Below are 13,484 nucleotides of genomic sequence, written 5' to 3'. Positions count from 1 at the left end.
TTGGGGGGAAAAAATAAATAAATAAAATCTTAAAAAAAAAAAAAAGCAGATTGACATTACTCGTGATTTAAACAATGCTAGCTATTGTGGAAATGACTTTATTACAGAGTAAGTTTTGTATTTAAGCACTGTTTTGCCTTGTAATTTTACACTGAAAGCATAGGAAACATTATCTGGTGTGCAGGAAAAGCTAATTTTCAAAACCATTCAGTGTTTGATAATAGTGTTGATGAGCATGTCTTCTTAATCAGAAAAAATTTCGATCTTAGCCCTGAGCTCAAAAATTGCAGTAAAACTGCCAAGCCATTGAACTGCTGTATAGTAGGGCAAATCAGGATTATCAGCTTCTATTTCTGACAAAAAATTCACAGAACAGTGATAATGGTGAAGTCCACAAGAGTAAATGAAGTTCACTGTTGACGCTACTGGTTCAATTACAAATGACAGGTTAAGTATTTCCCCTAAGCACCTGCTGATGACAAGTATTTTACACAAAGTATCTACTGATGAATAGGCTTTAAACAGCTTACATTTTCACAAGCTTTGTAAGTTTGTCCAACTAAGCTTTTTGCTGCATCACACATATTTTTACCACCATCAGCTGTAACACATCTTAGCAGATTCCACTTCAGGTTTACTGAATTAGTATTTTCACATCTTTGAAAATATTCTTGCCTGTAGTTGTTCCACACAGACTATTCATAAAAGGTAACTCTTCAGTTGCTTCAAACTCAGCACTGATTCCTCAAATAAACAATGATGGAGTAGTATCAGTAGCATCTGTCAACTTAACCAAGAGCCAAGGAAAACCTCTCAAAATCATCTGCCTTGTTTTTTAATTGACTATCAATGTTGCTCCTAATGTCCTCAACTCTTAGAGCAACTATTATTGCCTAAAGACTACTAGACCTGGACAGGTTTCTCTAGCTGCTCTATTTAATTTAATTCAAAACAGCTTTCCTTGCTTGGCTAACAAATGAGCCACTCAAAAACTGCAACTCTGGTTGCAACCTTATTTTCGTGAAAAATTCCACTGTGATAATATTCCATTTTAAATTTTCTAATTTTTCTGACCATTGCTTTCCACTCAGTAAGGAATATTGTGATGGGTGATTAGTCTGGTAAGGTCAACATTTACTCTATTCTTTTCACTCTTACATCTCTGCATAATAAACACAGTGCTCTGCCATCTAATTCAGTAACAAAATAATCCACACTCAACTGTGCCTTGAAAGCATGATACTAGACAACTACTTTTCTCTCCTTATTTTGACAAGATAGGTATGCAATGTTATTAAAAAATAAAATGTCTCATACAGTAATACCCATGGCACTCGAAACACTACTGAATTGTAAATACGTTACTGCAATTTGTAGTGCACTGAGCAGCAGTGTGAAGCAAAAGGAGTGCCATGTATGGTCACTGTTGGGACCACTCAACTCTGCTGTTGGTAGTGCAAAGGTAGCCATAGAAAATATGTAAATAAATAAGCATTGTTGTGTTCCAATAAAATTTTATTTATGGGCTCTAAATTTAAATTCCATGTAATTTTCATGTGTCATGAAATATTCTTCTGATGTTTTTGTTAATCACTAAAAATATAAAAATCATTCTTGGCTCACAGACTATACAAAATCAGGCAGCAAGTCAGATTTGCTCCATAGGCCATGGTTTGCCAAGCCTGGCTACTGAAGACAGATTCCACAGCAACAAGAAAAGTTTAATAAAAGCCAAGGATATAGGTTGCTATAAGCTATCCAGAAAGCCTCCCTCTATTAAAATTGATTAGACTATGCTCTAAAACTATAAACAAAAAAACACAGACTCAATAGGTAATTTTTGAATTAGACTTGCTAGAAATGAACAATATTTGGACATTGACCCTGATGCAAAATGCCAAGAGACCCTTTAAGCCCTCTTTGGCAAAGGGCCTTAAAACAAAAATAGTTATGGTAAGAAGAATTAGAATGGACTAGCAGTTAGTTTATTTTGGAAGAATTAAAACAGACTGCAGAGCACTGTCAGGGAACCATAAAAGAAGATCAAAGGAAAGGAAGAAACTTATGTCACTAAAATCAGACAATTAAGAAACTAAGGGCTTTCAACAGCCATACAAGCCAAAATTTATTAACTCCTCAAACTCTAAGCAAGTCTAGCCCCTTTTTAATACTGATAAAAATTAATGTCATTATTATAAACATTATTATAAACATAAAAAAAATCATTATTTTATGAACACTATAAAAAAGAATGTCCTATAAAACTGAAAAAAAGTAATCAAAGCAATGATACACTTCTGAGAAACCTAAAGATGCTCAGTCACATATGTTAGTCAATTTACAGATAAAAATAAAGTAAGCCTAACTGTCAAAGAAAAACGTGTACATTTTTTGTAGATACTAGCACCTCTATCTCTAATCCTGCTACATTACCATATCAGTTCCCCAAAGTAACAGAATATAACCGTAGCGCGAATATCTAATTCTTCAATGGAATATGCTCTATTGGGACAACATTTAATTGTATCCTATATTTGCATCTGTATTACCTATAAAGAAACCCAATGGAAGCCATTTACGGAAGAGTGATACCACAATTCTGGGGCTCCATGATCCCAGTATGTATTTTTTCCACTGAAAGTAAATATTCACTCCTGTGAATTTAAGTGCAGCTCTCTTCAGTGTATGTGTGGATATAAAGATAGTCAACAACTCTTTGCTTCTTCTGAGGGGCCAAAACCCCTTAGACACTAGGATTCACTGACTCTCCTTCATACTTTTCAAAAGGAAAAACCAATGATTTAAAAGACCTGGATTTTGCAAGGAAATCTATACTTACTCAATATGCAGATACCTTAGTATTATATATTCCAGGCCTACAAGAATCTCAAATATGTTCCTTATTCCTCCTGACTAGATTAGCTGGAGAGGGACATAATGTTTTCAATTCTGTCAGGAAAAGGAATCATCAGCAGAAGGTCACTCACTTTCTTGGCCAGAGTTAAAGCTATACAAGAACATCCTAGACCTTCAATATGAAGGGGCAACTGAGAGGATATTGAGACTGACAGACTAATGCAGGCAGTGGATAGTGAACTTTTCCAAAACAGTTCAACCATCACTATCACATGAACTAACAAAAACAAACATCTGATCTGTTAGAAATACACACTGAAATATTTACAGATGAAATGATATAATAGCTAGGCCTGGTTTCAAAGTAATTCATTAGAGTGAGGGTTAGTGATGGGCATATAGATGAAACAAGGTTGGCCATGTTGACAATTGTAAAGCTGGGAAATAGGTATTTAAGGGGTTATTATACTTTCCTCTGCATTTCTGAATGTTTGAAATTTCCCTACTAAAATGGGGGAAAACGAAAGAAAATTTGAAGAATGTTAGAAAATATTTAGAACATACAAAACTAAGTATTAAAATCCACCAAAAATTTATGAAAATCAATTTAAAAAGACACACAATCTAATAGAAGAGTAAAGGATATAAAAATTATTACGAAAGAACTAACAAAAACCAATAAAAAGACTAAAAGATAACCAACCTCAGTAGAGATAAGAGAAATTCAAAATTAAATTAAAGGTACCATCTGTTGCCCATCAAATACAAACAAAAGTTAAAACACTGTTAATATACAGCATTGTCAAGGGTACGCAGAAAGAGCCACCCTCACACATTGTGAGTGTAAATGTAAACTGGTACCATATTCCTTTTGGAGAATAAATCTTCAGGATCTATCAAATTTTAAAATGCCCATGTCCTTTTACTCTGAAATTCTACTATTAACATTTTACCCAGCATAAATATTCATAACAATAGTATTACATGTTAAAAAAAAAAGAAAATGGAAAGTATGAGGACATTCACTGATTATGCTTCAAAATGGCAAAAACTTGGAGAAATAAAGCTTGCTATATCCATACGATGGAACACTATGCAGCTGTTAAGAAAGAATGAGGTAGAGGTAGATTTCTATATGTAGACATAAAAAGACGTTTATTATTACACTACTAAGTACAAAGAGCAAGATGCAAAACAACATGCATAGTGTCATCCAATTTATGTTTAAGTGAAAAAATGTGTGTATATAAATTTGAAAATGCATTGGAAATATTCTGGAAAGATATATACCAAACTGTCAACAACAGTTATCTCTAGGAAGGAGAATGAGAGGGTGTATTAGAAGAAATGAAAGGAGACATTTTATTATTTCTGTATTCCTTTTTAAATCACAAATATGCATCACTTTTGTCATTAATAAATACATACATATATAAACAAATTCTAAAACATATTTCACATTAACCTAAATCCTAATTCTATAAAGGCAGCTTTGTCACTAAACCACTGGATTGTTAAATTCCCTGTGAGTTTTATTTGCATCTGAATTTCAAGCACCAAGCACAGCTTCTGGTTCATAGTAAATGTCTGATAAATATCTGCTGAATGAATTAATTGAAGTAGAAATGTGGTAGCTGAATAACAGACTTTTCTGTAAGAAAGCACTGTCTAGAGTCTATCACTTTTAGAACAAGTATCTTCAAATCAGACCATAGGTTTTAATATTCATATGTCTTATTAAAGAAACCACAAACTAGTTTTGCTTTCTCTCATCATTTAAAAAAGCTATAGATGGGGCCGGCCCAGTGGCGCAGTGGTTAAGTGCACACGCTCCACTTCGGCGGCCAGGGGTTCGCAGGTTTGGATTCCGGGCGCACACTGACGCACCGCTTGTCAAGCCACACTATGGCAGTATCCTACATAAAGTAGAGGAAGATGGGCACGGATGTTAGCCCAGGGCTGATTTTCCTCAGTAAAAAACAGGAGGACTGGCATTGGATGTTAGCTCAGGGCTGATCTTCCTCATTAAAAAAAAAAAAAAGGCTCTAGAGGACAAAACCAAAAAGTAGATATTGTTTTAATAAAATAATTTATTCCCAAAATGGAAACTGGTATTTGCTAGAAACAACAAAGCCAGAGCCAAGAGGTACACAACCACTAGGGAGTGCATAGTTATTGCAGGCATAGGTCTTACCTACAAGTTACTTTTCTTTTTTTTTTTGTGAGGAAGATCAGCCCTGAGCTAACATCCATGCCAATCCTCCTCTTTTTGCTGAGGAAGACCGGCCCTGAGCTAACATCTATTGCCAATCCTCCCCCTTTTTTTCCCTTTTTCTCCCCAAAGCCCCAGCAGATAGTTGTATGTCATAGGTGCACATCCTTCTAGTCGCTGTATGTGGGACGCCACCTCAGCATGGCCGGCCAAGCAGTGTGTCGGTGCGTGCCCGGGGTCTGAACCCGGGCTGCCGGTAGCGGAGCGCATGCACTTAACTGCTAAGCCACGGGGCCAGCCCCTACAAGTTACTTTTCAATTGACTCAGCTTTAAACTGAATATACTTACTTTCTCTGTATTCTATTTCTGCTTCCTTCCGCAGTTTTTTCTCTCTGGCAAGAGCTTCTGGGCTTCCCCAAACTTCCAAAGATCTGCGCATACACACATGGCCACCAACAATGGGCAATTTTAATGACTTTACTGTAATCATATTTAAATCTAGATGAACTATAACTACATGAGAACTTTACAAGAAAGTACAAGGTCCTTTAGGAAAAATATAAAGCACTTAAGGAACTTTGCTAAATTAAACCTAAATAAGAGTAAATTCAACAGCAAATTTTCTTATAAATTATGACATATTTTTACTTAATTATTACATACTAGTAACTCCCAGGTAAACAAATTTGCAAATATAAGAATATTCTGCTTTTAAAATATGTCATTTAAGGGTGGGGGGTGGGCAAAGGGGGTGAAGGGATGCAATTATATGGTGACTGACAAACAATAATGTACAACAAAAATTGCAAAGGAAAAAAATGTAATTTAAAAAATGCTGAATCTATCTAAAATGTGTTTTTATTAATCTCAAATTCAGCTTGTACTTTTATTCTAAAAGAACTACGTTCTTGGGGCCGGCTGGGTGGTATAGTGGTTAAGTTTGCATGCTCTGCTTCTGCGGCTCAGGGTTTGCAGGTTTGGATCCCAGGCATGGACCTACACACTGCTCATCAAGCCATGCTGTGGCAGCCATCCCACATACAAAGAAGAGGAAAATGGGCACAGAGGTTAGCCCAGGGCGAATCTTCCTCAGCAAAAAGAGGAGGATTGGCAACAGATGTCAGCTCAGGGCTAGTCTTCCTCACCAAAAAAAATAATAATAAAATAAAAAAATAAAAGAACTATATTCTTACTTTGCCTCCACATCTGATCTCAAGTATACAGTAAAGGACTCAGTATCTTCATGGGGACTTCGTCGCCTGATTTTTCGAAGTTGTTCTAGATCACTGAAGAAAGAAATGTTGAATTTATTCAGACAAGGTTCATATAGTTTATGCAGTTAAAAGAATTATTAGGGACAGATGAAAGCAACTACATTGATCCTCATCTTAAAAGACTATAGATCTATATAGTCTTTAAAGATTTTAAAGATTGTATTTTGTACACAAAAATTAGCCTAGAGACAGTGAAAAAAACAGAATTATTCTTGATGCTCAATATAGATACCATAACATGATATGTAGAGATTCAATTTATTTATCAGTGTTTATATTTTATTTGCTATGGACACACCACTGCAATGTCTAATGTAGAAAAAAAAAACTGAAAAGTAGAAAGAGCATGGATGAGAGTATCATTCCTCTATTTAGGAATTTAAATTTAAAAGTTTAAGTCATATTTGTTTACATCCAGATTAACAGTAAGTGGTAAAACCACTGAAAGGTATCAAGTCGTAAAGAGGACATGTCAATTCCACGCTAATTATTTTTCTTTCTCTTAAATTCTAAAAAGTTTATATATATATTCATCAAGTCATTGCCAAATAGTCATTCTATATTTGATCATTCATCTTCCTAAGAAAATTCTGTAATGGTAATAAAAAGACCTATAAATAAAAATCTGGAATGTTATTAAGTTCTAGAAATTAAACCTGGAGTTAAAAAAAAACAAAAACAAAAAAATCAACAACCATCACATGTTAGTTAAAAAGTCTGGACAAGGTAGCAAAAGATATGTATTCTAGTCTCCTTTGTCGCTGACTCACTAAAGGAGCTGCGTCATCACTAACTTCTTTCTTATGTTTCCTGACCTCTAATGTGGAGACAGTAATACCTAACCTACTTAATTCACAAAGTTTTTATGAAAACTAAATGAAACACTTTTTGTGAAACAGAATATAGTTTTACAACAATATTATAACTGATTGTCGTTTTAACTGTTATGTAAGTTATAAAACTGATTATGGGAATCTTTATTTCTTGATACAATACCATAGGGGATATAACTTCGAGGGAGAAGGAAAAAAAAGGTTAGATTATCTGATCTCTCTAAAACACCAATAAATCTTCCACATAAATACGGCTTTTGTACGTAAACACACAAAGGAGGAGGAAAATTTTAAATCTGTGACAAATATAATCTCAATATATCTCTATGATTACAAGAAAATTAGTAACGAAAAATACCAGAAGGAAGAAAAAATAACTTATACTCAACAGAAACCACAGTTGCAATGTGAACATAAATATAACTAGCTAAATTAAGTACTCAATTCTGACAGCCAAAAAAAGCAACAAAACTTTAAAAAGTCAAACATAAATATGCAAATAATTTTATTAATAATTCTGCCATATATTAACATAACAATGAAATTCCTAAGGTCTTGTGTGATACAGAGATTTTGAAGTACCTGCCTTTTTGAATTTAAGAAGCCCAGAAAGACTGGAATTGCTCATGCTGGGGCAGAATTCAGTTTACTAAGTTAACATATTTAACATTTTCTTAACTGAATAAAAATATTTCTTCAATTTAGGAAGGAGCCATGGGAAAGTTTCCACATGGATGGCAGGCAAGTAACACATTCTAAGAAACAAATGGTTATTTAGATTAGATAGAGCAAACTACCACGTTTTTTTTAAATCACTGTACCTGGATTTAAGGCAGAACTCATTTATTGCTCTGACTCCAGTAATGAAATTATTCTGAGTATACTTTGGTCCATATTCCCTCTTCTTAAGCACTGCTTTGACTAAAAGCAAAAATATAGGAAAACATAATAAATATGGACATCGAAAGTCATAATTAAAGATGAACATATGCTGAGAGTCACTAATAAATTCCATAGAATATTGATCTTTTTCCTGATGCACTGAATGGCATCAGAAAAAAAAATTCTTCAAGTGCAGAACAGGATGGAATTACATTTGCACTCATCTAGCTTTCATTTCCGTAGTTCATCCGTACCTGATACCAAAATGTCAACTCTTTGTCTAACGGACACCTTGTATAGGTATTACTGGTTGGTTTAAATTGTACTAATAGGGGGTGGCCCGGTGGCGTAGCCGTTAAGTGCATGTGCTCTGCTGCGGCGGCCCAGGGTTCAGATCCCGGGCGCGCACCGATGCACCGCTTGTCGGGCCATGCTGTGGCGGCGTCCCATGTAAAGTAGAGGAAGATGGGCATGGATGTTAGCCCAGGGCCAGTCTTCCTCAGCAAAGAGAGGATTGGCATGGACGTTAGCTCAGGGCTGATCTTCCTCACACATACACACAAAAAAATTGTACTAATACAATCGAAATTGCTTAGGACCTAAATGAAAACGAACTGAAGTTTCAATTAAAAATTACAGGCTAGGGGCCAGCCCGGTGGCACAAGCATTTGAGTGCACACACTCCACTGCAGCTGCCCAGGGTTCGCCGGTTCAGATCCCAGGCACGCACCGATGCACCGCTTGTCAAGCCATGCTGTGGCGGCGTCCCATATAAAGTGGATGAAGATGGGCATGGATGTGAGCCCAAGGCCAGTCTTCCTCAGCAAAAACAGGAGGATTGGCGACAGATGATGTTAGCTCAGGGCCGAACTTCCTCACAATAAATAAATAAATAAATTGCTAAAAAAAAAATTACAGGCTAGTTCAGTGTTTTTCAAACTGTGGGGAAACCAGCATTTTATAAAAAATGAAAATAGAAAGTAACCAAAGAGTACTGCATGTAATTAAGAATACAGTCATGCGCCACAGAAGGACATTTCCAGTCAATGAGGGACCGCATATACGACATTAGTCCCATGAGATTAGTATCATACAGCCTAGGTGTGTAGTAAGCTTGTATATACAATCCAGGTTTGTGTAAGTATACTCTATGATGTTCGCACAATGATGAAATTGCCCAACAATGTGCATTTCTCAGAACAAATCCCCGTCATTATTCAACACATGACTGTAAGTACTTTCTGTGAAAACTTTTGTTCCAGTTACATAAAATAATCTATATATATACTAAGTCATTAAGTAATATTTCTTATGTGAGTTGCAAAAGAAAAAGTTTGAAAGCCACTGGACTATTTCACATAATGTAACAAAGGTGAAGTAAACTAAAGGAATATTTTTATCAGTTAAAAATTATAGGAAGTTTATTACAGATTATAGGGAAAATACTACCTTCTACTAAATTATTTGCCTATTATCAAGTATCAAATTGTTCATAAAAAGGCCAAAGATGAGCCTGGCCCTGTGGCCAAGTGTTTAAAGTTCTGCACACTCTGCTTCAGCGGCCCGAATTCGCTGGTTTAGATCTCAGGCGCAGACCTACTCCACTCACCAGCCATGGCGGTGTCCCACATATAAAGCAGAGGAAGACTGGCCCAGATGTTAGCTCAGGGCTAATCTTCCTCAAGCCAAAAAAAGAGTAAGATTGGCAAAGGATGTTAGCTCAGGGTCAATCTTCCTCATCAAAAAAAAAAAAAAAAAAGGCCAAAGACATCAATAACAAAATATCAAGTTGGCATTAATTATAGTCTATGAATTAAAAATTATACTCAACATTGGTCTCTGTTTATAAATTATGATAAAGTGAGACTTTTGGTTACATGATATAGACAAATAACATAAGTAAATATCTTAAGAGCAAGAGCAAAACAACAGAAACTCATATGTTCTGTTTCAAACTGTCACCTAATCACTTTCATATTCTATTTTCCTATGTATTAATTCATGAGTTTTCTGTCCTACTTTCAAGTTGAAAGAGCAAATTAAGACTAAAAATCCTTTAAAAAAAAACAAGCTCATAGATACAGAGAACAGATTGGTGGTTGCCAGAGATAGGGGTGGGAGGATGGGCAAAATGTGTGAAGGAAATCAAAAGGTGCAAACTTCCAGTTATAAAATAAGTAAGTCATGGGGATGTAATGTTATGGCAACTATCATTAATAATACTGTATTGCATATCTGAGTTGCTAAGAGTAGATCTTAAAAATTCTCATCACAAGAAAAAAAAAGTTCTGTACCTACGTATGGTGATGGATGTTAATTAGACTTATTGTGGTGATCATTTTGCAATATATACAAATGTTGAATCACTATGTTGTACACCTGAAACTAATATAATGCGGTATGTCAGTTATACCTCAATAAAAAAAAAAAAGACTAAAACTATCCATCACTACAGTAGGTAAAAAGACTTAAAACAACACATTATTAAAATCAAATGCACAAATAATACTTAATTAGAACATTTCGAAAATAAAGTTCAATGTAAAAATTAAAAGCTTTCTTAAAGTATACAAGGAAGTTCAGGTTTCTTTTTACATGAGTTTCAAATCTCTAAACTGCCTTACTCCAATAATCCTAAAACTCAAAATCCAGATGAACTCCTCTGGAGCAGAGAGCAGAATTACATCTCTCTTTTAAAAGATCAGTTTTTTTAATAAAATACTTTTTAAAAATTTCTTCAAAGTAGCTAGAAAACCCTGTTGGCCTGTCCTGGTCCAGATTATTGATGATGATGACTGCTATAACATTAATTATTCTTAATCGTCACTGTACATTGACATGTACACCATGTATCATCTTCAAAGTTGTCCTGGAAAAGTCCCATTTTTAGCACCATCTTATAAGAAAGAAAATTATGGTTCAGAGAAGTGAAGTAAATTGCCCAAGGTGATAAAGCTAGTATGTGCTGGAGCCACAAACTGAACCCAGTTTTGTCTGACACCAAAGCCACAGTGCTCCTTATCATACAGTTACTGCTTCCATGAAACATGCTGCGTTGGAGATGGGAGCCATAGCTCACTATAAACAACAGAGCTGCCAATGAGAATTCCTTCATCACTCAATTACTCCCAGGAAAGAAAGTCAGACAAGAATGTCCAAACTCTATTTGGATTTGAACAAGCTGTAGCTGAAAGGTGTTGGCCTCTTGTTCTTTAATCATACTACTTTTCTTAAAATGATAAAGCAATTGATGATTTTTATTTGCCATTACTCCTTTCTTTGGGCTTTTGAAAAAACAATTACCACAAAATTTATGACCAAAATGCAAAGTAAACTTCAGTAGAAAATTAGCTTATAAATAGGAGAATAAATCCTTATGGTCAATATATTTAAAGAAAAGTAAAAATGAACTATATCTTTAGAATAAGATAACAATATGGGGCTGGGCCAGTGGCACAGCAGTTAAGTGCGTGCACTCCGCTTCGGCGGCCCGGGGTTCGCCAGTTCGGATCCCAGGCATGCACCAATGCACCGCTTGTCAAGCCATGCTGTGGCGGCGTCCCATATAAGGTAGAGGAAGATGGGCACGGATGTTAGCCCAGGGCCAATATTCCTCAGAGAATAGAGGAGGACTGGCAACAGAGTTAGCTCGGGGTTAGTCTTCCTCACAAAAAATACATAAATAAACAAAATAAAACTTTAAAAGAAAAATAAGATAACTATAAAGAGCTCTATATAAACTAATTTTATATATTTAATTCAAAATACCAATAAATAAAAAATAGAATAAAATATATTTACCTCTTACTTGGAGAGGTTCTTGCTTAATAAGTGGAGCTTTGAGTTCTGCACCTATATTTTCTGCTGTAAAGTTTATTAAAAAAAAAGTTACATTAAACAGTTGCTTTCATACAACCCTATAAACTTAATATGAGCTAAAAATCTGGCAATGTATACAAAAGATAATATATCACAGACCACACTGGATTTATCCTAAGAATGTTTAAGAGTGGTTAAACGTTAGAAAAGCAATTAATTCTCCTCATTAACAAAGTGAAGGAGAAAAACTATAGAATCATTTCAGGAGCTAAAGAAAAAGCATTTAACAAAATTCAACACCCACGCAAGTTTCAAACCTTTTTAGAAAACTAGGACAAAAAGGAATTTCCTCAAAGGTTAAAACAAACCTATAACAAACACTGTCTTCAATGGTGGAAATTTAGATGCATTCCTTTAAAATAAGGAGCAAAACAAGGACACACACTGTTGGATCTTATACTCAGAACTGTTCTAGAGATACTATTCAATGAAGAAAAGGATGACTACTAAGTGGTTACTGGAACAACTGTACAACTCCCTTCTCCCCCCAAAAAAATTAAATAAAAAGGAAATTGGAATCAATCTCACACCATAAACAACAAATTCCTGGTAGATTAATGACTTAAATGTTAAAGCATTTACATGTCTAATAGGCAACAATATAGAATATTTTTACAGGAGAGACAGATTTCTTAAACAAGGAAAAACAGATATATTCTGCTAAATTAAAATGCAGAACATCTGTTCATCAAAAGAGCCTATTAAAAAGAGAAAAGAGAAGCCTCAAATTGGGAGAAAATATTTCCAACAAATAATCAACAAAAGAGAAGTATCAAGAATATTTAAGAATTCCTCCAAATTAATAAGAAAAACACAATCCATTAGGAAAAAAGGGCAGAAGAACTTGCACAGGAAAGGAAATACAAACAGCCAATAAACATATGAAGAGATGATTGCCTTATTATTAACAGAATCAAAATGAAACCACAAGATGCCATTTTACAACCATCAGATTAGGAAAAATGAAAAAATATGACAAAATATCTAAAGTTGGCAAGGGTATGGAGCAATGGGAACTCATACAGTGCTGGTGGAAATATTAATAGGCACAATTACCTTGGCAAACAAGTTGGCATTATCTATTAGAATTGAACACAAGCACAACTTATGACCTAGCAATTCTACTTCCAGGTCAATATACTTGACTTACAGAAACTTGCACAAGGGTAGGAGAGAGGTATATGAATGTTCAGAGCAGCACCGTGTTCTGTTGTTTCAAATCGGAAACAAATCAAATGCCCATAAGCATGAAAACAGATACATAAACCATGTTATATTCATACAACATTTCACACAGCAGTGAATAATAATAAACATAATGGCTATCTTTCTTTGAGCTCTTACTATGGGCCAAGCACTAGTCTAAGCGCTTTACATGTATCAACTCATTTAATTCACAAGACAGCCCCCAAAAGTATGTGCTATAATTATCTCCATGAAAATTAATGAACTAGACACATATACCGCTAGGATAAATCTTAGCAACAAAATTTAATGAAAAAAGTAAATCACAAAAGAATACATATAACAAGCTATCACAATAAAGT

The 13,484-nt window shown here is 34.9% G+C and overlaps 1 protein-coding gene across 2 annotated transcripts in view; it reads right to left on the bottom strand.

Moving 5' to 3' along the window:
- SLC30A9 (solute carrier family 30 member 9) overlaps positions 1-13,484 on the bottom strand; it is an 85,899-nt gene that overhangs the window by 52,747 nt on the left and 19,668 nt on the right. Inside the window, exons 3-6 of one of the 2 annotated variants that reach the window (XM_058546975.1) lie at positions 11,860-11,922; positions 7,998-8,097; positions 6,263-6,355; positions 5,418-5,500 (exon numbers count right to left, since the gene is read on the bottom strand). In XM_058546975.1, coding sequence (XP_058402958.1) covers positions 5,418-5,500; positions 6,263-6,355; positions 7,998-8,097; positions 11,860-11,922 — 339 coding nt within the window. The remainder of the gene's footprint in view (positions 1-5,417; positions 5,501-6,262; positions 6,356-7,997; positions 8,098-11,859; positions 11,923-13,484) is intronic. The other variant, XM_058546976.1, reaches the window with a different exon arrangement.

Source organism: Diceros bicornis, chromosome 8, assembly GCF_020826845.1.
Source record: "Diceros bicornis minor isolate mBicDic1 chromosome 8, mDicBic1.mat.cur, whole genome shotgun sequence".
In the NCBI taxonomy this organism is placed as follows: Eukaryota; Metazoa; Chordata; class Mammalia; order Perissodactyla; family Rhinocerotidae; genus Diceros; species Diceros bicornis.
Note: the sequence above shows the minus strand (reverse complement) of the source record. Positions and strands in the feature narration are given on the sequence as shown.